The sequence below is a fragment of the Microtus pennsylvanicus genome, chromosome 14 (genome assembly GCF_037038515.1).
Source record: "Microtus pennsylvanicus isolate mMicPen1 chromosome 14, mMicPen1.hap1, whole genome shotgun sequence".
In the NCBI taxonomy this organism is placed as follows: Eukaryota; Metazoa; Chordata; class Mammalia; order Rodentia; family Cricetidae; genus Microtus; species Microtus pennsylvanicus.
Genome location: NC_134592.1, coordinates 70,752,841 through 70,779,422, shown reverse-complemented (window position 1 = coordinate 70,779,422; position 26,582 = coordinate 70,752,841). Strand labels below are relative to the sequence as shown.

Genomic DNA, 26,582 nt, shown 5'->3' with positions numbered 1-26,582 from the left:
TTCTACCCTGTTCCAACAGGTTTTTGAGAGAAATTATGTTTAAGCTGAGATATAGTAGGAATTAGTCAGTTATGGGTAACATTAATTATATATTATATTAAATTTTATCATCTTTTTTTTCTTGAAATTAGTAGTTGCTTTCATTTATTAAGCTAGGCAGTCGTTTATTTTGGCTTTGTGATGATACATACCCTCACTTTAACTTCAGGAACATTTGAGAAAGTTACAGACTTGCTGTGTCAGCTTCAGGGAGGTAGGTTTAAGTCTCAGAGATGCTCTAGTTGTCCCCCAACTCAACTCACATCTAAGCTGCTGGGGAGGGTCTCAGCACCGTGGATTATTATAAAAAATGTGAAAACACAAATTGTCTACAATACCACCCTATTTGAATGAAGAGATGTTTTGATGTTTTTTGGTCACATGTGCTGTGGCAGTTTGAGTGAGAATGCCCCTCCCCCTTCATACATGCATATATTTGGATGCATGGTTTGCAGGCGGGCTTTGGGGGAAGGATTAGGAAGTGTGGGCTTGCTGGAGGAGGTGTGTCCCTGGAGATGGGCTTTGGGGGAAGGATTGGGAAGTGTGGGCTTGCTGGAGGAGGTGTGTCCCTGGAGGTGGGCTTCGAGGTTTCAAAAACCCACACTAGACCCAGAGTTAATCCTCTCTCTGCCTGTTGCCTGAGGATCAGGATGTAAAGCCCTCAGCTACTTCCCTAACTCCATGCCTACCTGCCTGTCACCGTATAGCCCGCTGTGAACCTGTAAACAAGCTCCTAATTAAATGTGTTCTTTTCGTAAGAGCTACCTTGGTCCTTGTGTATCTCACAGCAGTGGAGCAGTAAGACACACGCTGTCCTGGTAGTTGTACGTCGAGGTGACTCGAGCTAGAGTCATCTGAGGGAGGGAATGTAGCTGGGAAGTTGTTTTTCTAAGAGAAGGCAGTAAGCACGCCTTTACGGCATTTTTCTTAGTCAGTGTTGTGGGCGGGTTCAGCCCATTGGGGGCGGAGCCATCCCTGTGCCGGTGATCCTGCCTTCTTCTAGAAAAGCAGATGGAGCAAACTATGTGGAGTGCCGGGGGCCAGCCTCCAAAAAACACCCTTTCCAGAGTGGAGGCGTGTGTGGGAATTTAGAAATAAAGAATACGAAGACTCAAACGAAAATAATAAATTGCAGAAACATAGGATGGTATTGGGAGAGAATTTTTCAGTGAGTACTGAATATTCGCCCATGTTTAATTTCCAACTGGCTAATATACCCTGACCCCAAAACGTAGAATTAAAACAAAAGACTGCATTAATATATAAACTGAAAGTCATGGCTACATTCATTGCTCATGGCCTAGGCTCACGCCCTAAACCAAACACTCAGTAGGCAAACCACTCCCTGGGTGGAATCCCAAGTTATTTCCATAAAGGGAACTGGAGCTTGGTTGGATCCTTAGACTTTTGTTTTAGGTAGGAACCAACTACTTCCCTATTTCAGGAGCACAAGGTCGGGCAACACGTGTTGACTACAGTCTTGAGAGAGCAGGACTCTGAGTTACAACTTGGTGAGACCTTTGCTTGCGTAAGAAGCACAATAACCTAGAATGAACTAAAAACAAGTCCCAAACTCTCTGACCTTTGGCCTCTTTGGGCCTCCACAGTGGAGCAAGCCTGTAAGCAGCTCCCCTCCATGGCCTCTGCATCAGCTCCTGCCTCCAGGTTCCCGCCCTGCTTGCCTTCCTCCCTACTGAAACTGTTTTGTGGGCCTGTGAGTGAAATAAACCCTTTATTCTCCAAGTTGTTCTGGTGACAGTGTTTCATTAAGGCGAGAGAAAACATAGCTAAGACACAGCAATGCAATCGCATCAGTCGATCTAACCACAAATGACAGAGAATATACAGTGTTCACTTTTATGATATTGGCTTAATTAGCTTAATGTGGTTATCTCCAGTTATCATTTTTTGTCATTCTAAAACAACAGTAATGTTTTCCCTGCATTGAAAGCTGTTTAGATTAGTGTCACAGATGGAAGGAACACCACACCTCAGTGGAAGTTTTATTTTCCATATAATTGGCCTTAAACTTTTTTCTTTTTTATTGAAAATGGGTCTTTTTTTTTTCATATATCCTGACTATCCTCTCTCCTCTTTTTACTCCTCTTAGTTCTTCCCCATGTCCCCTCCCATCTGGATCCACCCCAGTCTTAGATAGGGTTTCTTTTTTTCTTTTTTTCCATGACAGGGTTTCTATGTAGCTTTGGAGCCTGTCTGGAACTAGCTCTTGTAGACTAGGCTGGCCTTGAACTCACAGAGATCCTCCTGCCTCTGCCTCCTGAGTGCTGGGATTAAAGGTGTGTGCCCCCACCGCCTAGCTTTAGTTAGGGTTTCTACTGCTGCGACAAAACCCATGACTAAAAGACAAGTTGGGGAGGAAAAGGATTTATTTGACTTCCCCTTTCCCATTGCTGTTCTTCACTGAAGAAAGTCAGGGCAGGAACTCAAATGGGGCAGGATCCCATGGGCAGGAGCTGATACAGAAGCCATGGAGGGGAGCTGCTTATTGGCTTGCTTCCCTTGGCTTGCTCAGTCTGCCTTCTTATGGAACTCAGGACAACCAGTCCAGGGATGGCAACACCCACCATGGCTGGTCCCTCCCACATTGATCACTAATTGAGAAAATGACTTACAACTGGATCTCATGGCGGCATTTCCTCAGCTGAGGCTCCTTCCTCTCTGATGACTCTAGCTTGTATTGTTGACACTCAAAACCAGCCAGGATAACCCCCTTTCTGTCTCTCATTAGGAAATAAACAGGCTTCTAGGGAATAATAATAAATATAATATAATGAGAAAAACAAAAACTAGCCTAGAGGAACATCATGGAGCTAATGAAGGGAAAAGGCTGACGAAACAGTTATAGACACAGACCCACTCATCCGCCCACTCAGGAATCCCATAGAGACACTGAACTGGAAGCCATAGCATAGATGCAAAGGACCTGTGGGGTGAAAACAGAGAAAAAATATTGTAAATGTTAAAAGGAAAGGACTGATGTGACAATATGAGCTGGAATCTGCAAGGATGCCACTGAGTTCACTTGTGTTGGCCTTCGACAGCTGGGCACGATGCGGTCGGTTAAGAGCGGTTAGTTTTCCCAGAGAGACTCCCGTGGAGAGAACTAGTTCATTTGCTAGTGGTTATCAGCTGGAGGCAGCTTCTGGATCAAAGATCCCGGTCCAGTTCCTTCAGCTCTAGACTCCATCTGGCACTTACAGGTATGGGCCCTGTGTGCTCTCTTGGTCTTTTTGAGTTGATATGCTCATCCAACATGTGATTTAGAAGGCTTTGTTTCCTTGGTGTTCTCCATTCCCCCTGGCTCTTAGAATCTTCCCACCTTCTCTTCTGCAGGGTTTTCTGAGCCCTTAGAGGGAGGATTTGATGGAGACTTCCCTTTGTGTGTGTTCCAGGATCTCTCACTGCATTTTGTCTGTCTGTGGGTCTCTGTATTTGTTCCTATCTGTTGCAGGAGGAAGTTTCTCTGATGATGTCTGAGCAAGAAACTGATCTAGGAGTCATTTTGCTGCTATGTTATTTTAAACAGTAGTGTTGAGTTTTACCCTAGGTCCCTGAGCTGTCTAGTCTCAGGTTCTTAGTTACCCAAGCAGTGCTGGGCGTGGGTTCCACCTGCTGGAGTGGACCTTAAGTCAAGGCAGATACTGGTTGGTTACCCCCACAAGTTTGTAACCCCATTGCCCTCGCTTTTCTTGCAGGCAGAATACCATTGTAGATCGGAGGGTTTATGTCTAGGCTGGGGTTCATGTTTCCTCTTTGGTAGTGTGCAAAGTACATTCCTGTACCAAAGACACTAGCAGGTAGGAGATAATTAATCTTCTCAAAAGTAATTTTCTTCTTTCTGTGACTTGTTCCACATGTTCCATGTTCCATATATGTTGGTGTAACCATGTGTGACTTCTCTCACTTTTAAACCGTGATCAGCCTACGCAGGAAATATTGTTTGTGACTTGTTTTCTGAGTTACTAGCACTCCGTAGTCATCTCTTTCACATTGGGATACTAGTGAGTCACTTCACAAGCTATGTAATTCCATGGCACAAAGTCCCAGTGTCCGTGTAGCTTTCCTTATCACCTAGCTGGAATCGTCAGCCTTGCTGTTAGTCTTATGTTAGTAACTTAATGTCTAGAAGCTGTTATCAGAAGTAAACTTGCTGAGAAAAAGATATGCAGTTTTAGTTTTTATGTTTAAGTTTGGATTGTTTTCCAAAAGGATTCAGCAATTCATCTGAATATCACCTGCTGGAAATTGTCATCTGCTTGTGCCGACGGGACAGGTGAAAGGGTGTTATGTCGTGACTGCCGCCCTCAAGACCAGCCAAGTTAGACTTCTTTGCTGTACATTTCTGTTTTCATCTGTGGACTAGGCTCCTCTCCTGCCCGCCTCTCTTCTCCTCTGCTCTGCTCCTCTCTCCTCTCCCCTCCCCTCCCCTCTTCTCTCCTCTGCTCTCCTCTCTGCTCCTTTCTCCTCTCCTCTGCTTTGTTCTCCTCTCCCCTCCCCTCCTCTGCTCTGCTCTGTTCTGTTCTCCTCTCCTCTCCCCTGCTCCCCTCTCCTTTGCTTTGTTCTCCTCTCCCCTCCCCTCCTCTGCTCTGCTCTCTTCTGTTCTGTTCTCCTCTCCCCTGCTCCCCTCTCCTTTGCTTTGTTCTCCTCTCCCCTCCCCTCCTCTGCTCTGCTCTCTTCTGTTCTGTTCTCCTCTCCCCTGCTCTCCTCTCCTTTGCCACCCTCTCCTCTGCAATCCTCTCCTCCCCTGCCCTCTACTGTCCCCCTCTCCCCTCTTCTCTTTCCTTCTCTTTCCTCTTCTCTTCCATTCTTACCTAGCCTAAGCTGTCCTTGAACTTGCTGTGTAGTTGAGACAGCACTGAGTTCTCTACTTCACAAGCACTTGCACCCCCTCCCTTTTATGATGGGATGATGGGGGAGGGGGGGAGTTGTCTTTTTCCTATGACTGGGAAAAGCTTTATGTGTATTACAGGCTGTCAACTCTTTCTCTACCAAATGTGATTCATGCCAGCCTCACTTTTGTCCTTTCTGATTTTTTTAAAAAACCTTTTTGTGGTTTTAAAGAGCTTTGATATAGAAAAATTGTTTTGAAGCAGGCTTTTCTTTATTCCTTCCAAGACTTGCGTCTGGTTAAAAGATGTCTTAACTGTACAGTGTTTTCCCAAATGTTCTTGAGAGTTTTGCTTTTTTCTTTTAATGTGTATATTAACTTGTGTGTTTTGCCTGCATATATGTGCATGCATCATGTGCACGCTGATCTGGTGCTGGAGTTATGGACAGCTGGGAGCCTCCTTTTGGGAGCTGGACCTAACTCAGAGATCCAGTTGTTTCTGCCTCTCAAGTGCTGGGATTAAAGGGGCGCATCACACACCCAGCTAAAACAGTTCTTTTTGTACTTACAGAATTAATTGTTTTTTAATTGACCACTAGACTGTCTTCTAATATCACCTTCCTGTTTCAGCACACCATGTCCAGCCCACTACACTGACTATCGTATCAGCCAGTTTTCCAAAGGCTTCTCAATAAGTACTTTCCAGTTAATGTCATATTTATTATAAGGATCCTCACTTCCACTCCTATATTCTGCTGCGTCCAGCTCATTATGTCATGGATGAAGCAGAGGAATACTAAATTTTAATTATTATTATTATTAATAATAATAATTTCCTGGGATCACAATGGCTTTCATGACAAGTCAGGTTTGTGTGTGGTTTTTGGGAACTCAGTTTCAGCTCCTTGTATGACAAGCACTTTTACCCAATGACCCATCTGATTCCTCATCTGTGGTTTTTTTTTCCTCTTTTCCAGTCTTTTTTCTTTTTCAGCTCCACTGTGGGGTTTTGTTTGTTTGTTTGTTGTTTTTTGAGGCAAGATCCCCTATAGTGTAGACCAACTTTAAAATTAATATGTAGCTAAGAATGAACTTGAACTTTCAATTCTCTGGCCTCCACATCCCAGGCAGCTACTACTAGATTTTATCTAAATAGTGGAACTTATAAACATAAAGATAATTTCTCATATCTCATTCCAAATTTTCTTTGGTGATGTGTGTGTGTGTGTGTGTGTGTATGTTTCTTTAATGTAACTGTCATGGTGGAAGCTACACCTTTCTGCCTCAGACTCTGCCCTCTATGCTCACGGTTCTTACTGCTTGCCCGTCAGCCATCCCACATCATTCCTCTCCTCTGTGTTTGGCTTGGCCCCCACCTCTAGGCCTTCACTCCCTGCCTCCTGCACTACTGTCTTAATCTCTGTGCCTGTGGCTCCTTGCTGTGCACCTTACTGGCACAGTCTAGAATTTTCTGTGCCCATTGCTCCAGAACACCCTTGGCAGGATGTCACATCTTTAACAATCTTCTGGCTGTGATGGTTTCTCAGTCACTGTCCCCTTTTCATGTTAGCTGGCCAAGTGCCTCCTCTGCTCGCTCTCTGTTGGCTTCTAGGATCTCCGTTCTCATTTAGGCCTCTGCTGCAGCACTTTTCAGATGAATTATGTAGATTGTCTGTCTTTTGAAACCCACCACAACTAAATGGTCTTTCTGGAATGTACTTTTTCTCTTTTTTGCTTGTCCCTTGACACTTATTTTGCAGTTCTTTTCTCTCTGTTCATTTCAAAGTTATATACAGTTTAGTAAATTCTAGTTTGATGTGGGGATTCCCCTCTGTATGCTGTGAATATCATTCGTTAATAAAGAACTGTCTTGGACCTGCACAGAACAGAATGGAGGTAGGTGGGGGGAGACTAAACTGAATGCTGGGAGAAAGGAGGCAGAGGCAGAGAGAAGCCATGGAGTCACCAGAGACAGGCATGCTGAAACTTTGCTGGTAAGCCACTGCCATGTGGTAATACACAGATTAATAGAAATGGGTTAAATTAAGATGTAAAAGCTAGTCAAAGCCAGGCAGTGGTGGTGCATGCCTTTAATCCCAGCACTCAGGGGGCAAAGGCAGGCGGATCTTCATGAGTTTGAGTCCAGCCTGGTCTACAAGTGCTAGTTCCAGAACAGCCTCCAAAGATACAGAGAAACCCTGTCTTGAAAAAACCAAAAAAAAAAAAAAAAAAAGCTAGTCAATAAGAAGTTAGAGCTAATAGGCCAAGCAGTGATTTAATTAATACAATACAGTTTCTGTGTAGTTATTTCCAGAATCTGGGCGACTGAAAAATGAACAAGCAGCCTTCCACAACACTAGTTTTAAAAATGAGAATTCAGTTTTTTTTTCCTAAGTTTTTCTTCTTTGATTCGAGAAAAGTTTGAGCTTCAGTTCATCCTTACAGTGTAAAAAAAATATTTACTTAGACTTGTCTTGTCAGTGGGTCTCTGCTATTGCTGGGCTGGGACTTTGCATTTCAGGGGTTAGAGTACACCCTTGTGGAGAAGCGTGGCAAAGGGCTGGCTCTGCGGAGAGGCAGCAGGAGAGCAAGCAGCTGCCTGGCCCATGGTGCCAACCAGGAAACAGAGGGAAGATTGGAACAGGCTAGAACCCCAAGGCCCAGCCCTGGGACCATCTGTGCCAAAGGTTCCACAGTCTCCCCAAGCGGGGCCCCTAGCTAGGGATCAACTGTTGAGCCACACAAGCCCGTGAGAAATGTTTCAACTAAATCCATGATAATTGCACTCGCCCCCTCCCATAGTATATCTTCTTAGTGATTATACTCTTTAATTACATCTAATCAGAATTCTTAAATCAAAATAAAGACTTAAAACTTTTTTATAATTTTATGCAGTGTTTTCAACAATCGAATAAAATTAAATTTACAAAGATAAACTTTACACATATGCCAGTCTAATAACTTACTAGCTAATGAGTTAGGTTCAACCTTTTCTCTGACAGGATCATTGTTAGGTAAGCAGATATCTTATCTATGGTATGTACAGTGGCCAACTTCCCTTTCCGACTGTCCAGAATTAGTCACTCTTCTCCTTCCTAAGACAAGGTACCAGGACAACTGATGGAAGGAGGGGTTTTGTGGCTCATGATTTGAGACAATGCAGCTCACCATGGTGGGAAAATCCTGGCTGTCGCCCTGTGTTTGTAGCCAGAAAAGCGATGGATTCTGGGACACCACCCCCTGTCTTACTCTGGGACTCCCGTTCCTGTGATGGTTCCAGGCACATCAAAAGAGTGGGTCCTGGTTTTCACTTAAACCTCTCTAGAAACCCTCACCAACATACCCCAAAGGGTTTCTTAGGTGATTCTAAACCAGTCAAGTTCCATTGGAATCTCCTGTTTCAGGGACTGCTGGAAACAATAGTTGCTTTATTCTGAGCATTTATGTCTTGGCATATCTGGCTTGATACTTTTGCTGAGATATTTGAACATTGTGTCAGGCCAAAGAACTTCTGTTTAGTGTAGTTACCTGGAAGGAAACAGTGCAGCTGTCTGTCCGTGCCTCTGTCAGTTCACAGATGCCTGCACTGACTTTGACGTTCTGACCTTGAGAACTCACTTGATTAGGACATTTGCTCAATGGAATGCGGATTTTCTCCTAGAAAATGCTGGAAGTAGATACCATTTTCTCAGCACAGCACCTCAGCTAATTATAGATTTTCAGTGTGTGGTTGACTTCTCAAGACAGGCATAAAAAGACATTTCTCATAGGTGGAAAGAGAACATCAAGGAGGGGGAAAAGAAAGAAAAAGAGAAGGGACTCTGGTTCTCATTTCCCTCCCAAACCAGAACAGCACTGATGGTTTGGCATTTAACAGCAACTTACACAGTGATAGTGCTGTCTGTACTGAATTCTTTTTTCTTTCCGCTGTTAGATTTCCTAGGTATCACAAGCTCTACCATGCCTCCCTTTGTCATTTTTCTCTGATTTGCTACTACAAATAGGATTCTCTCTTTGAATTTGCTTATTGATTGTTAAAATTTGAGCTTCCCTGTGGCTCTTGAAAGCATTTGGTTGTTCTTCCAGAATCTTGGGTATTTGTTTGAGATCTGTGTTTGTGGCAGCAGCTTCTTTGGCATCAGCCCAGGTCAGACACCAGAAGCCGTCTCGCAGGGCCACTACATGGTCACTGTTCTTCACCTAGCATTTTCTAGGCATCCAGGTAAAGCCAGGGTTGTGGGCCAGAGGCACAAGGGCTGCAGTGTCTGTTCCTATGCGTCCTCGGTCTAGGCCCAAGCAGGAATCATTTTACTCCTCAGTTTCTCAGGAATGCTGAGTGACAGGCAGAATGGGTACCAGCTCAGGAGAGGGGCCAGATGGCCAGGAGTGCAGTTTCCCTGCAGTCAGTGTGATAGACAGGGTCACAGGCACTCCCAGGACCTTGTACACAGGGACAGGAGCCAGGCAGGCAAACCATGGTGGACCACTCTCGTCAGGACTGGCTGCCTCTGATCCCTTAGCCCTGGACAGGCAGAGAGGAGACAGCCAGAGCCGGGGCCACTGCTCAGAAATGTGTCCTGCCCCTTCTACCTGCTTGCCCTGAGTGGCCACTTCCTGGCTCTAGAGAGAGAGTGGAGAGGGAGCAGTGGGTGGAGGGTAGCAGGGTCAGGCCAGGGGCTTTCCTGCAGAGACGCCCCTGTAGCAGAACAGCACGGTTCTGTGTAACCCAAGAAAGAGCTCAAGGTTGTGGCTTAGCAACCTGTGAGGGTTGACTCCCAGCTTAAGGGAGCAAAACACTTCATTTCACAAAGAGGCTAAGCTTCTCTCCTTAGGCGGGTGGGGTTTACTTGATAATATTAATGATTATAGCTAAGACATTTTGCATAAAATATATTTAAATTATATGTAAATTACCTGTAGGTCACTGAGAGAAATGAGTACCATGGGTGTCAGGGTGGAAGAAGAAATTTTTGTTGTTGCTTTTGTTTTCTGAGACAGGGTTTCTCTGTGGAACTGTCCTGACTTTCCTGAAACACACTAGGCTGGCCTTGATCATAATTTTTATAAAATAATTTTAGGGTTGTTTTTAAGTTGAATACATTTTTGGTAATCTGTCTAAGGTGCTTACAAACGTTCTCTAGAATATTTTCCTCTCCTTCTCTACTCTCTTGCCAAAGAATAAAAACATTGTACATATTTACTCCAAAAGCAAAGTCAGGTCATAAAAACAACCCAGTCTCCCGTGTTTAATGATAAAATAACAACGTTTTTGTTTTTCTATTTAAAGGTCAGCACGATTGTGTGGCTATAATCAACAATTTCTTCCCTCGAGAGAGGCTGGATTATTACACTAAACCCCAGGGACTGGATAAAGAGCCAAAACTGCCTCCAAAGCTGGCAGGACCACTGCACAAAGTCATCACCACGACGAACCTCCATCCAGTCAAGGTATCCCGGTGTCTGGTGTAGCTGTTTTTCTAATTAATGTTGCTACAATGTTTAAACTGTTCTCATGCTTCTGGGGCCTCAATCAGTGTTGCTACAATGTTTAAACTGTTCTGATGCCTTTGAGTCCTCAATCAGTGTTGCTACAATGTTTAAACTGTTTCCATGCCACTGGGTCTCAATCAGTTTTGCTATAATGTTTAAATTGTTTCCATTCCACTGGGTCGGCAATCAGTGTTGCTACAATGTTTAAACTGTTCTGATGCCATTGAGTCCTCTCTATCAGTGTTGCTGCAATGTTTAAACTGTTCTCATGCCACAGGATGGTCATTATCTCGAGCGGAATCCTGTAGATGAGGCGCTTACAGCGAGCTCCCGTGTCTGCTTGAGTCATTGTGGGAGTATGCTCAGTGAACGCCAGGAGCTGGTGAGGGAAAGCAAGAGAAGCAGGGCAAGAGGCCAAGAAGAGAAGCGTTAGCCTTGTTTAACTTGACCTTATCCCCAGGCATCGCTGCAGACAGCCTGACTCCAGCTCTGAGAGAGTGGGAGTTCTTTAGTATGTCATTGACCTGGACCTGTCCCCAGAGTGAAAGAACAACCTTCTGAGGAAATGAGGTGGCTCCCTTGAACGAGAGAAGTTCTCAGGAAGAAAGTGTTCTGTGCCTTAATCCGTGCTGAGTATGGCAGGCCCGACATGAGGCCTGGGTAGCATGAATGTAGGTGACACCCCATTGACTTGTACAGCAATATTTACCCTCGGGGGACTGCTCAGAGGCGCAACCCTTCCATTAAACATGAGCAAGTTTTCAGTGCAGGTGCTCTGTGCTGCTTTTCATGATGCTGTCGGTGGAGTTAAACCGATTGTCGCTTCGGCATCAGAGTTCAAGTTGTTCGGTATAAGTTTCAAGGGCTGTTCTCATTATTTTTCCTGCCACCTTCTACATCTTCAGTCCTTTATGTGTTTGTTGTTCCAAACAGGGTTTCTCTGTGCAGCCTTGGCTGTTTGAAATTAGGCTGGCCTCAAATTCACAGAGATCTGCCTGCCTCTGGCCATTGAGTGCTGAGGAGGTTAAAGGTGTGCACCAACTGGCTTCTTTTTTCCTTCCTTCCTTCCTTCCTTCCTTCCTTCCTTCCTTCCTTCCTTCCTTCCTTTCTTTCTTACAACAGAAGCTAAGTAAGAAATCTGAAGAAGAAGAGTCTTAGAGTTTACCTGTAAAGTCCTCTGCTCCCTCCTGGGCATTTCAGAAGTCCTTGAGAACTCCCAGGGGTTTCAGAAGCTCCTTTTCCATGGGCTTATAGGCAGCCGCCAGTTGGGATAGGGGGACTCGGTTAGATGCAGAGAAGGTAGGTGGTTATCTGAGGCTCCAGTCAGCACACCCTCTTCCACTTTGGAGTGGAGTCCCCTGCTTTCTCTCCAGTTTTCCTACTCATTTCCTTTCTCTCTCTTTGACTTTCATACCTGTTTCTTAGCCTTCAGATCGCAGGGAGGTTCTGGAATCCTGTCTGACGTTTGCACAGCACCCACTATGTCTGCTGAATGTCCTAAAATTGTCCTATTTTCAGTTATCTTTGCAGATACATACCCGAAGAGTAAATTAGAGGATTGCCTATATATGCAGGCAACATTAAAGCATCTGAGATGGTTGACATGATTGAGTCCTTATAGAGGCTTGGCGCCGTGGTCCTTTCTCGAGACCCAGCCTGCTCTCCATAGGAACAGAAGTCATTTACCTGAACCTCTGTCTTTCATCTACGCCCTCTGAAACCCCCTCTGAAAACAAAGCTTAAAAAAAAAAGCACAGACTTCCCCCCTCCCCCAGCTTCACCTTTCCATTGCTTTTGTGCATAGAACAGCTGTGTTTGCATCTAGGTTACATGGCTGCCACAGCAATGTATTTGTTTTCAAAATGACTTGGGGAGTTGTGTGCTGATGCCCAGACAATAATGGTTATCTAGGAGAAAAACAAGATCTCTGGAAAAATCGCAAGAGCATTGAGAACAAGATCTCTGGAAAAATCGCAATAGCGTTGAGAAGGGCCTGGGAGGGAAGAGCAGGCAGGTGATGGTGGTCCAGCCCTTCATTGTGGACGGGCTTTTCAAAGATTGTTGACAAATTCATGATGTGGGGGGTGGGGGGACAGAGTGAGAAGAATGGGAGATGCCACCACAGGGGCGTATTCTTTGCTAGCCATCCTTGGAGACGCAGGGCGCATCCTGATTTCCGCTGGAAGAGATACACTACTTCTGTTGACAGTGCATGGTGGAGGTGTTCTTTATCTCCTTCCGCACTGCGGGGGAGAAAAGGGACACTAATGTGAATATTCCTTTGTGGGTGGGCATGCTTCACTAATCCTCTAGCCGCTGGTCATAGTCTCCTAAGTCTTTGTTCTGCTTTGTGAAATAAATAAAGCCAAGTGTCTCAATTTTTTAAAAAAAAAAATCACTAATATAGACTACTTTAGATTTTTTTTTGGTTTGGTATCTCTTGAAATTTATTGCTATTACTAAGAAGAATATAGAAACCAAAATAATATTTTCTGTTTTGTTTTCCATAATGTTTTTTGAACTTTCCATGAGACCATGGACTCTTGGATTACACGGTTCTGAGAGAATTCCTCTGGGGTCTCTGCAGTATATAGGTGATTCAACCACTCTATTCCTTCAGTTACTCATGAAAACCAGCAGATAACACTGTTTTATTTGAAACACATAAAATAAGACATATAAGGAACTCACAACACAATATTTAGTAGGCAGGAAATGCTCAGAAACTGTCAGTGGGAGGGCAAAACGTGATGAATTTGATGTTTATTCCCTAAATTTTAGTTCCCGTAAAAGAGTAAAACAGACTGCTTTAGCTTTTTAAAAAGAATTTTGCTGGTAAATTTGAGTCAGTACTCCTAATTATTTTATATAAGTACACCTTATATAAAATATTGAACAATTTTAAATGATCATAATTATTAGCAGTACAAATGGTTAATTAATGAGTTCTGTTACATCACAGATTATTTTTTCTACAAATTAATTTTAAAATATTTATGTATGTTGTATGTATATATTTGTGCCTGAGGGTATGTATATGCACTGCATGTGTGCAGAGCCCTAGGAAGTAAGAGGAGGGCACCAGATCTCTGGAACTGGAGTTACAGATGGTTGTGAGCCACCATGTGGGTCCTGGGTCCTCTGCAAGAGCAGCCAGTGCTCTTAGCTTGTGTGTAAGCACACCACCCATGTACCTGGTACCTGTGAACACTGGAGGACAGCATCTGAGCCACAGAAACTGGAGCTGTGTCTGCCTTTGAGCCGCTGTGTGGTACTGGGCTGCATCGTGAATCTTCTGGAAGAGCAGCCAGTGTTCATAACCAGTGATATGCTCATCTCTCCAGTCCCCGCAGATGAATTTTTTATATTTGTTTTGTTAGGGAGAATAATCAGCAAATTTACTAATAAGGATTCAATTTTGCTTACTTCATGAAGTCTGATAACTTATTTTAATGTGCTGGATCTTAAGAAAATATGAGTAATGTCAAAGATAATTTCTTTTCTTTTTTTTAAATATTTATTTATTATGTATACAATATTCTTTTTGTGTGTCTGCCTGCAGGCCAGAAGAGGGCATCAGATCTCATTTCAGATGGTTGTGAGCTATCATGTGGTTGCTGGGAATTGAACTCAGGACCTTTGGAAGTGCAGGCAATGGTCTTAACTGCTGAGTCATCTCTCCAGCCCCTAAAGATAATTTCTTATTGCCCTTATATCTATGTTAGATTTTCAGGAAAGTAGGTAATGGGCATTGTGTCAATTCACAGATGCTTTTTCTTCATGTCTGAAGAGAATGTCATCCTCAAACTTCCTTGGCACATGTGTCGAGCTGAAACACACAGGTTAACAAGTCCTGACTGCTGGATACACTGGCCAATCATGCATGTTTTCATCCTGATTGGACCCTCAGGGGCCTGTAGGTGGTCTTCTGCAGGCTAACTACAAGTCATAGACCCTGTGACAAGGGTCATAAAAACACTTCTGATTGCATTAAATTTGAGATTAGTTAGTTCATAAATAGGAAATGTAGGACTCGTAGTGTGTAAGGCTGAACAACTTCCTGCTACTCTCCCTTTCAAAGCTCTTTCCGGGTTCCGTTTTAACATAATTGCAGTATTATATCTACAATACAATGACTAGACTAATCTTAAGGAAAACTTCTGCAAAGAGATCTAGTTAAGTGGAAAGTAAAAATGCGTAATGTTTCTAGACTTCCTTCTGTAGAGGCCTGATTTTCTTGTAATTAGTAAAAGTTTGAGGACTAGGGAGCTAACTCAGTAACAGAACACTTGCTTAGCATTCAGGGAGCCCAAGTTCAATTCCCAGCACCTCATCAATGGGGCATGGCAGTGCCCACCTGTAAGCCAGCACTTGGGCTGCAGAGGCAGGAAGGTCAGAAATTCAGAGTCGTCCTGACATCGCATGTTCAAGGCCAGTCTAGGATACAGGAAAGGAAACCTTTCAAAACCTGAAAGGAAAGAAGGGGGGGGGGGAAGAAAGGAAAAGGGAAGGAGAAGGGTAGGGGAGAGTTGCTATTTTCCTATGGGGATATTGAGTTTAGTGATGCCACCTGAAGTCATTGTTTGCTCCATGACACTGTTCTGTGTGTAATGAAAGGTTGTGCACGACACTGTTATCATTTGTAGAGCTTTTTTCAGACACTGCACTGTGCCCTGGGAGGCTTCCCAGCACCTCAGTATGGGTAGAGGACAGACCACATTTTAATTTTAATGTCAGGAAATCTCCTCATACTGGATCTGCTTTATAATGCAGAATAGTAGCGATTTGCCTTCTCATCTGACTTGTGCATTCTTGTGTGTGATTCTAAGAAGACCCTGGGCGTTTCTTCTAGATTGTGATGCTGGTGAATGAGAACCCTCTGCTGGCAGAAGCAGCCGCTCTCGGAAAATGCTACAAGGTGCTGGATCTGATCTGCGAGAAATGCATGAAGCAGAGAGACATGAACGAAGTGCTGGCTATGAAGATGCATTACATCAGCTGCATCTTCCAGAAATGCATTGGCTTCTTCAAGGAAGGGGAGAATAAGCTGGATACCCTGATCAAAAGGTATGGCTTCTACCATGCCATGGGGAAATATGCTCAACACGCTCCTTATAGGAAGCCTGGTGCCATGGGTAAAGATTATATTTTAGTGGCAGCAGACACTGTTGGAGTCACATGTTGTCTCCCAGAAACAAGGGACAATATTAGACCCAGATAGAGTTTGGTAATTTTGTTGTTTTTACTAATTGACTCTTGAGGAATCTTTCACAGTGGATCAGTGACCTGGATCTAGAAAATGGCCATGTGATGAGATTAAGTATATCGTGGCGTAGGCTGCCACACTCTTCCTGTGTGTGATAACACACCTGGCAGGGCTGAGTGTGACCTTTGCCCTCTGGCCACAGGGATCTCACTAGAGTGCAGCTTTACTGAGAAGAAGGAACTGAGTCACAAGGCTCATTGAGAGTTCTTCATTCCTCCTGGGGACAGCTGACTAGGTCGTAGTAGCTGGCTAGCCTGAAGACAGTGCTCAGCCCCTTGAGGCAGGTGTCACTTTTGCTTGTTAGAGGCAGAAATCCTTAATAAATAAATAAATTAATTAAAAAAAAACTCCTTAAAGAAAGCAGGGAAAACACAATCAGAAAAAAAAAAAAAGAACTCGGAAACTTGTTCAGGCCTACTGTTGAGTTTGGATAACTTGAGTCCCTCTGCATGAGATTTGAGAAGAGCCCAACAATTAACAGGAAACCGCTAAAAGCTTTGGGGTCTTCCTAGGAGGCAATTGCTGTAATGATTCACCTTGAACTGTTTAAACCCTGTCTTTCAGCTTGTTGAAAGGCAGAGCATCCGATGGCTTCCCGGTGTATCAGGAAAAGCTGATCAGAGAGAGCATCAGGAAGTTCCCATATTGTGAAGCCACGCTCCTCCAGCAGCTGGTTCGAAGCATTGCTCCGGTGGAAATTGTAAGGCTCCTCTTCCCTGTGTTAATTGTCCAGTAAGACCCAGCCACCGCCTGCTGTGACCCAACAACAAGTTCTCCTTACTATTTGCTTTTATTGTTTCTGGAAACATTTGGGAGCCAAACTGGAAATAAGTTGGCAGCGTTTTTCCACATCAGAAAGTAGGTAGTTCTAAGAGAAAGAAATTGTATAGCTCTGTGAATGCTGTGCCGGGTGGATAGCCACCTGCCCAGGGCTAGAGGCCCACACACGCGCCTTGCTGGCTGCAAGAATTACTAGTGCAAACTTCCTGAGTGCACAGACTGGTCCTCTAGGGCACCACAGTTCAGGCTATCCACAGCTGGGAGAGCCAAGACAAGGCTGGCTGTGCTTGCAGACAGCAGTCGCAAAGGGCCAGATTCCTTTGTGTGACTTTAGTGCCTCGAATTAGGAATGTTCTATACTTTAAAAAAAAACAAAAAACAAACAACCAGAACACGCTGTATATCTTTCTAGAGGTAAATTTTACTGCCATTGTCTTACATGGCTTCGTCTTTCTGTCATATATTTAAGTGCTGTCTCACAAGATGCTTTATGCTTTCCCTGTCTAGAATAGTTTTCTGTTCACTGTGCCGATTCACGCTTTTACAGGCATATCAACCAAATCCCGTGTTAGCCTTTAGCCTGATGCAGTCCCAACAACATGGCTTCCTCTGTCACTTCTCTGAACCTGCTGTTTTGTCATCCTCACCCAGGCACTCCAGGTGACACGATTAAACCTGGGCAGTGGTTCATTCCTATCGCACGGCCCTGGCCTTTTACACAGAAGCGCTCTTCTTTCTTTAGTACAGTTGGCTGTTTGCCATGTGGGCTTCTAAAAGATTGGGCCCCAAATTGTGAAGGTAAATGATTTCGAATGACCATAGCAAGCTCTGGCCAACAGTTAAATCAGTAAGGGTTTCTGTCACATACACTGAAGTAACCAAAGCTAGCAGACCAGGCACGATGGCTCAGGAATGGACTAAGGAATCCTCCCGCTCGTCCATGCTCCTCAACCACATAGGCCCCCACAGGCATGTTTGTGTGCACAGACTTGCAAGGCATCAGACATTGCCTGTGGGATACATTCCCTCCTCAGGCAGGGAGAAAGAACAGCGGTCTACCCCATGGGGAAGGTGCTCTCCACACAGTCTGGGTTGCTCGCGTGTTCACTGGAATAAGGTTGTTTCTTATTTCCATGCAAACTAAATTGCTCTCTGTTGGTGAGATGTTTGGAGAGTCATGTCAGAGAAGTGGCTAGCGGTGGTTGTCATGCAGAGTGCCCAGCGCTGGTAACTGAGAGAAAACAGAGCAACAAACCCAGCAGCCCCGGGTTTTCAGATAAACCCTCAGTGCCTCAGAGGGCGGCCGCTGATAACCTGAGTTCAGTCATCCTATGCAATGGTGGAAGAGAAGCGCTAGCTCTGAGTTGTACCTGATTCCCATGTATATGCCATGACCTGCATGTGCCAGTGTACACACACACGCAAATGCACACATTAAAATTTTTTTTCAAGAATAAGCTTTCTGTTTATGGAGCCAGCAAGAAGGCTCAGCAGGTAAAGACATGTGCCACCAGGCCTGAAAACTTGATTTTGATCACAGCGAGCCACTTAGTATCAGATAGATAAGGTAAAATTTGTGTTTTAAGTTCCAGGAAACTGACTCATGCTTACCATTTGTGGAGGTAGTGAAGAGCCAGTTATGTGTGGTGAGTGGAGGACAGACTGACTTCCACTGTTAGTCTTCTGACCTCCACCTGTGCAACCTTGGCACACACCCACACAATACAGACAAATTAAAAACATTTTTTTTTTAGAGTCAGAGCATGTCAGCGTTTCATCTTAGCCTCACGAAGCAGTAATTATGTCTTATAAAGTATGATGTTTAATGTTTTTTTTCCCCCCTGGTGATTTACTTAGTCAGGAAAGGTTAGTAATAAAGTTGAGTAGCATTTAATGTCATTTTGAAAGATCTCCCTTTCAAAGGTTTTTGTCCTTTAATAGTTATATATTCTGAGTTGGACCTAAGAGGCCAGGCCTGACATTTTCACTATTTGGGATTAAGCCAGGAGAGTTACAAGTTCAAGGTCTGCTTGGGCTACCGAGCAGATTTACAAGGAAGATAAGTAGCTTCGTAGGATCATGTCTCCAAATAAAAAGTAAAAAGAATGCAGAGGATGTAACTCAGCGATAGAGCACCCGCCTGGCGTGCACAAAGACTTACTCTAGTCCCTCGTCCAAGAAGCAAGTGCTCTAAAATACTTTGTGAAAGCTTACCATTTGGTTTCCCAGATGGCTACCACCTATGGGTTTTGTGGTGCTGCAAGGTCCTACACCTCTAAGGGAACACCAGCTCCTCGCTGTAATGTGAGGGTCGCAGACTGGTGGACATGACAACCACAGTTGCTTCTGCCATTTCTGGTGTCTGGGTCCCTGATACACAGGTTTTGGTTCCCTCTGTGTGAGACTCTGGCTTCTCCTGATAGACCTCAACAGGAAGTGTGACACATGGCTTTCTCTAGGGAATCTCAGTGGAGCATTGTAGCAAGTTATATGGTGGAGGGTTTGCCTTGTCTATCAAGTTTTTACTCTTGTTTTAACTCTAAAGAGTAGCATTGCCATCTTTGGTGTCAGCATCAGCATGCCCAAAGGTAGATTACAGCCCGTGTTTGGTAAGGTTTGTTCTTTCTGGTCCTTCTCTAGGTAGGGATAGTTTCCATGCTTCGCTGTGCTCTCACAGTAGATCACATGCACAGCTGTGCTCTAGCAGTAGATCACACGCACAGCTGTGCTCTAGCAGTAGATCACATGTACAGCTGTGCTCTAGCAGTATATCACATGCACAGCTGTGCTCTAGCAGTAGATCACATGTACAGCTGTGCTCTCGCAGTAGATCACATGTACAGCTGTGCTCTAGCAGTAGATCACATGTACAGCTGTGCTCTCGCAGTAGATCACACGCACAGCTGTGCTCTAGCAGTAGATCACATGTACAGCTGTGCTCTAGCAGTATATCACATGCACAGCTGTGCTCTCGCAGTAGATCACATGTACAGCTGTGCTCTAGCAGTAGATCACATGTACAGCTGTGCTCTCGCAGTAGATCACATGCACAGCTGTGCTCTAGCAGTACGTCACATGCACAGCCGTGCTCTCGCAGTAGATCACATGCACAGCTGTGCTCTAGCAGTAGATCACATACACAGCCATGCTCTAGCAGTAGATCACATGTACAGCCGTGCTCTCACAGTAGATCACATGTACAGCTGTGCTCTAGCAGTAGATCACATGTACAGCCGTGCTCTCACAGTAGATCACATGTACAGCTGTGCTCTAGCAGTACGTCACATGCACAGCCGTGCTCTAGCAGTAGATCACATGCACAGCTGTGCTCTAGCAGTAGATCACATGCACAGCTGTGCTCTAGCAGTACGTCACATGCACAGCCGAGCTCTAGCAATAGATCACATGTACAGCCATGCTCTAGCAGTAGGTCACATGCATGCCTGTACTCTTAACAAAATGTCCTGCATTTGAACCTCAGTTTCAGCTGGAAGAGTGTGAGTGCTGAGTGGCTCCCACAGGCTCTTATCTTAATGATGAGCCTGTCTCAGGCAATTTTGTAAAGAGATATTTGAACATCAATGTCATGGTGGTAATGTCCATCGAATGTACGATTCTCTATTCATTGGTAGACGAGAACTACCTTCTGATATAAGCTCCTTCTGCATATCTTATGTGCGTGTGCTGCCACACTGGGAGGACTTTACTTATGAAGCAAAATTACACAGATTTTTAAAGTTTGGTATAATATTAAGCTCAGTATTTGACATTTTTGGTATATCTTGGTAGTACCCTGGGGAATTTTAACAATGCAGACTTTTGGACTACACTCTAGAGAGTGTGCACTAAGTGGTTGGACCTCCATTTTTAACAAGGGTGGTGCATGTCAATATTTGAGGACAATGGCTGTGCACCTTCATTCCTGATGAAGTATAAAATTAGCTTAGGCTCATTTTGCCTAAAATTTCCTTACCACTTCATTTATTTCAAAAGAGAATCTTCAGCCCTTCTGCATGGTAAGATGTTTTGATTCAGGACTTGACAGTGTGAAAAGCAGCCTTTAAAAATGCTTCTTGAATTTTCTGAATATTTTTAGGCTGTCTTCAGTGTTCAGGGAAGTATGAGACATTGTTCTCATACTTTGACACTTGGTAAAGAGCCATTATGACAGTTGGTAAGATAATAGAAAAACACATTTTCATGAGGAAGTGGTAAAGACTCAGTGAAATTACCGAAAGTAGCAAAGTTTTGCTTGAGAATAAATGTGCAACATTTAAGAATCCAGGACAGTGAACAGGTAGCAGGTAAGATCAGTTAGAATATCCTGTTATTTTTGCTTATCTTCAAATGTTCCAGTATCTTTGTTTCAGGTAGATAAATATTTACCCTTTTCATTTTCTCCATACGTTTTAAAAAAAATTTTACAACCTTTTTTTTTAGCAGTCACATAACATGAGATTTCACATTTTAAAAACTTCTTGATGCAGTTCTTTGGGTGTTTATTAAAGAGGGTAGAATATTTGAAAGTATATTAAAATGATTTAGGCATTGAGATAGAAGGTAATGAGGGCTCTGTGTTTGTTCCATAGGGTATTAATAAATATTTACTTGATGTCAATTCTCAGAAAACGAAAATCTGCAAGTTCATTGTCCTGTTCCTGAAGTTAGCACGAGTTATTGAATAATACTAATTGGCAATGATTGTATTCTAGAATAGAGACACTTTTTCCCTCTCATTTATGGAGATCAGGCCTTGCATGTTATATAATTTGTATAGAAGAAGGTACATCCGAAAGACTGATTCTTCATCACAGAGTCTGTGTCATGAGCATTAGTGGTTTCTTCCCCCTACTGTTTCTAGTCAATACCATGTGTCAGTGTTCTCTCTGTGGTCTTCCACAGGTATTTCAGTGGATATTCTCTCTTCTTCACACTCCTAGGGTTCTGACCCCACTGCGTTCTCTGTGCTTACCCAAGCCATCACAGGACAAGTGGGTTTTGTGGATGTTGAGTTCTGCACCACTTGTGGAGAAAAAGGAGCCAGTAAAAGATGCTCAGTTTGCAAAATGGTAAGAGCGAAATTCTTCTAAACCCATTGATGTGTAGGGAAGATTGCTCCAAGCTGACAACTGAATTCTAGCATCACATAAGTGTAGTAGTTGAAATTAGTCTTATAATAAATTCTAGGAAGTAAACATATTAAACAGCAGCTCAGCAAGAGAACTTCCTGTGTGCCCCAGTTTCTACTACCACATAGAAAAAAAGAGATGAAAGGATAACGGAAAGAAATCAGATCAGAGAGCACCAGTGTAACACCCGATTTGGTGTTACACCCTCGGTACAGTTCGTGCGCCTCTGTACCGAATGCGAGTCGGGCAAGGGCCTGGAGATTGAAAAGAAGACACAGAGAGACCAGGGTCATTCGAAAGGAGATTAGCCGAATGCCCTTTATTCAGCGTTGGGGGAGTCCTTATCTACCTGACTGCAGCACAATGGATCTCCACCCAGGCAGGTGGGAAATTACCATATTATCAATGGAATGAATGCCCTGCAGCTAACCACCAGGCGGGGCAGGCATAGCACAGAAACACACAGGAAGCTTAGTAGTTGATCATAAACTGTCCTCATGAATGCACCACAGGAATAAGGGAGACCAGGGCCCTACAGGTCCCCCTTTTGTATAAATTATGACTAGGCCTGTCTTGGGTGGCATTGGACGTCAGGCAATACCCCTTACCTGTCATGGGAAAGCATCCAGGTCAAAACACATTTCCTGTCTTAGGTTGAGGCAGCCCCCCAAAAGCCTTTCCCGTCTTTGGCTCACTAGTCATCCATCACCGAGTTCAGCCAGATTTGTGCTGAAAGATTCTCTGGGGCAATAGCTAAGAGGACTTGCCACGTGGCAACATTGACCTGAGCTTGCCTTTGGCTCTGGCATCATAACCATGAAGATGATGCTCCAGCATATGTAAGCATCCCTTAAGGAGACTGTGCTTGCTCAATTCTTAATAATTCTGCCCAAATTGGAGCCCTTTAAGTAAGGTCTCAGCGCTGGTGAAAATAACCCTGGTATAGCTAACTAGAATAATTTTAAGAGCCAATTTGTAAATTGTACACCTCAGGGTCCGTAAACAACAGCAATAAGCTTATTACTGTAACATCTAGCAGTGGTCTTTAACCACAACCAAAAGCAAAATTAACTGCAATATCCATTTGTAAATTTAGCTCAATTTGAATGGCTACGGCATTTGCAACCTGCCCTGAGAAGGTATCCTTTGTGCTAGCAGGAAGCAACTGACTGACTAAAGAAAAATCCAGCAGCTTTAGCTGCTGTGGCAGCAACAGCTGTGGCTGCCGATATCATGGGAAGGGTAGATAGGTAGACGGGCGAGGAACAATCCTTGGCACTTGGACCACCATAGCCAGCTCCTCAGGAAACCCGCAACTCTTCAGTTGACAAGCCAGAATCTCCTTGATCTCTCGGCTCTGTCCTGTCTTCAGGCTTCTGGACAGGAAAATCCACAGCACGCACCAGCCGCTCAGGTACCCATATTGGATTGTCAGCATCCTGCAGGAAAACACAAACAGCCCCTCTTCCCCACACCAGTACAGGATCTGGACCATGCCAGGTGCCATCTGATAGATTCTTCCATTAGACATGAGGCATCCCGGAAGAATCTGGCCGCCAATGCCTGTCAGCGGCAGTATGAGATTGAGCATCAACAGTCAAAAAATTTAAAATGTATAAAATAAAAGATAAATGATCTCTGGGGGTGGAACCATATTCCCCCTTTTTTGTTTTATGCAAATAGGCTTTGAGCGTACGATGCGCTCGCTCCACTATAGCTTGTCCTTGAGGGTTATAAGGTATACCCGTTTTGTGAGAAATTGAAAACTCAGAACAAAATTTGGCAAAGCCAGAGCTAGTATAGGCTGGTCCATTATCAGTTTTTACAGTTTTAGGAACTCCCATGTAGGCAAAAGCCTGGAGACAATGACTTTTAACATCTCGTAATCTTTCTCCTGTGTGAGCTGAGGCAAAAATGAGATGAGAATATGTATCCACGGTTACGTGAACATATTGCATGCGCCCAAAAGAAGGAACATGGGTGATATCCATTTGCCATAAATGATTAGGGGCAAGCCCACGAGGATTAACTCCCAAATGGGAAACAGTTAAAAGTTCTGTACACAGAGAGCACTTTTTAACAATATTAGTGGCTTGCTCTCGAGATATCTTAAAATGAAATCCAGCATTGAGATGAAAACGATTATGAGCTTTTTTTTGCAGCTTCATAAGATTTCTGACTAACTACATAAATTTGACAAGTAAGCTGATCAGCCCAAGCGTTTCCCTCACTCAAAGGACCAGGGAGGTCAGTATGAGCCCGCAAATGCCCTACGTAAATGGGTACAGATCGGGCCCAAAGCAAAGTTTGAATAGCCAATAACTGCATCTGGACTCGAGATACAGAGGCAATATAAGCTGCAGTTTCCAACGGTGCAAGAATTTTGCTTATATATTGACTGTCAGTAAAAAGGTTAAATGGAATATCAGCATATTTCTCTAGGGCCATCTGGACAGCAACCAATTTAGCCACCTGAGCAGAGTTAGTATTAACAGACCGAATATCAAAATCAGGAGGGGAGGCTACCACAGCTCTCCCGGTGGAAGATCCATCAGTAAACACGTTTCGTGCCCCTGCCAGAGGCTGCAAAGAAATAATTTTAGGGAAACATACCGGATGATTTTTAAAGAAGGTGACTAACTTATCAGAAGGATAATGATTGTCTAACTTGCAGGGATTAGTGCATAAAAATAAAGTCCAATCTTCAGCAAAATTTTGTAACCAAGTTATTTCTGCCTGGGTATAAGGTGTAATAACCTTATCAGGTAACATTCCAAAAGTTTGCAAACTAAGCTTATATCCTTTCTGAATAACACGTAGCACAGCTGATGGATAAGAGATAACAATTTTTACAGGTGACACATGTTCATGTACCCACAGGATGGGTCCTAGCTGCCAAAAAACTCCAGTAAAATCACAGTCTATAATTCCTGGTAAAATTTTGATTCCTTTGAGCGCAGAACTACTTCTACCCAAAACTATACCTACTGAACCCTCTGGGATAGGTCCAAATACTCCAGTCCCCAAGGCTTGCACACCCATTTGTGGGGTCAATACTACTCGGGCGGAGGTACAGAGATCTAGTCCTGCACTTCCTGAGGTGCCTCGTACAAGGTCGCTGACAGTGAGGCATTTCTCTGAGGAATGAATCTGATGGGAGCTGCTGCTCCGCTCATGGCCCCCGTACACTTGTGTATTGGGGGCCCGGGGCAGGCCCCTCCCCCCGTTTTTTGACCTGGGGATAAGATTTCCTTGACTGTCCGTCTTAGAGTGACAGGCGTTGGCCCAGTGAACTCCCTTATGGCATATTGGGCAAACACCTGGATTCCTTCTAGGCTGATTAATTGCTCCTTTACCGGCAGGGCAGTTCCTTTTGAGATGTCCCGACCTTCCGCATTGAAAACAATTCCTAGGTCTAGCTCCACCCTGACCTTCCTTGAGGGCAGAAACAATGACCTGGCCCATCACGTGGGTGCCATCAATGTCTCTGCATAATCTGATAAAATCATTCAAATCTCCATCTCTATGGGGGCATAAGACTTGCTGACAGAACTTGTTTGCATTTTCGAAAGCCAAATGTTTAACGACTGGCATAGCTGAATCCACATCCCCAAAAATGCGACTTCCCACCTGTAGAAGGCGGTCAATGAATTCAGAATAAGGTTCTGAAGATCCTTGAAGGATCTTTGAAAGCTGTTCTCGTGATCCTTTGTTAGGTAAAGTTTTCCAAGCTTTAACGGCCGCTGCAGCTATCTGAGCATAAATTGCAGGATCATAAGCAATCTGTGCTTCTAAGCTAGCATATTGTCCTTCACCAGTTAACATGTCAAGGTTATTCTGGGGGAAACCTGCTTCAGCATTTTTGCCTGCAGTCTTTTTGCAATTTTCCTGCATTTCACCTCTCCATAACAAATAATCTCCCCCTGAAAGACAAGCCCTGCAAAGCTGCATCCAGTCATTTGGTATAAGGTTGAGGTCTGCAAAGGATTTCAATAAAGCTACAGTGAAAGGAGCATGAGCTCCATAGTCTACAACTGCTTCTTTCAACTGCTTAATATCCTTAAAAGCCAGAGGGTTATGTTGCCTGGTCCTCTGTCCCTGTTGATCAATCTTTTCCACAACAGGATAAATCTGCTTCTCTCCACTTAGATAATTTAACCTGTCCCGGATCTCTCGGATTTCTGCCTCTAAGTCCATAGGGGCAGAAGCAGTAGTGCAAGGATTATGCGGAGGCGGTCTCATGGAGACATCTCCGTTTGCTTCCTTCCTTTCCTCTTTTTCTAACTTCTTTTTTATCAGTGCGATCTCCTTTTCTAAAATTTCTTCTTCTTCTTCTATATCCTTTCTATTACTTCCTGTTCCTGTAACTTCCTGTTCCTCAAAACTCTTAATAGAACTCACAGACTCTATTTCCTGAATCTCCTCAAGGGTTTTGTTTAAACACTCTAATTGCTCTTTCACTTTAACATCATCACTGAGAAGAGCATCTCTGACCAAGCGCCATAGTTGAAAATACCGCCATGGGGAATTCTTGTGGCCCTCGCTCTTTCAGTGCATTTTGAAGATCAGCCTTTACTTGCTCCCAATCAGTAATATTAAAACCCCCTGCATGTAGGAACCAGGGACTAAACTCTAAAACTGTCTTAATGATCTCTTGTGCTGTCTCAACTTTAATACCGGTGCCTTTATTTTCCAAAAGACCTAACAACTGGCCTGTTAACCGGCCCTTTAACACAGGAACAGAATAACTTGCACCCATAACCAATACACCCTCGCCGCACAATTTCTTACCTGCTGGCCAGCCTTCCCGAGGGCGACCTCTCAGGGATCCCTACTTCCCGATCTCGCAGATGGGTCTAGTTGCCGATGATCATCCCAGCGGTGCCTCCAATTGTAACACCCGATTTGGTGTTACACCCTCGGTACAGTTCGTGCGCCTCTGTACCGAATGCGAGTCGGGCAAGGGCCTGGAGATTGAAAAGAAGACACAGAGAGACCAGGGTCATTCGAAAGGAGATTAGCCGAATGC

At 44.1% G+C, this 26,582-nt stretch overlaps 1 protein-coding gene across 1 annotated transcript in view; it reads left to right on the top strand.

The window, feature by feature from the left end:
• The window catches only part of Ankmy2 (ankyrin repeat and MYND domain containing 2), a 51,158-nt gene that overhangs the window by 19,660 nt on the left and 4,916 nt on the right, over nt 1–26,582 (top strand). The window contains exons 5-8 of the mRNA XM_075948155.1: nt 10,176–10,336; nt 15,231–15,445; nt 16,209–16,344; nt 21,365–21,493. Of these exons, the coding sequence (XP_075804270.1) occupies nt 10,176–10,336; nt 15,231–15,445; nt 16,209–16,344; nt 21,365–21,493 (641 nt within the window). The remainder of the gene's footprint in view (nt 1–10,175; nt 10,337–15,230; nt 15,446–16,208; nt 16,345–21,364; nt 21,494–26,582) is intronic.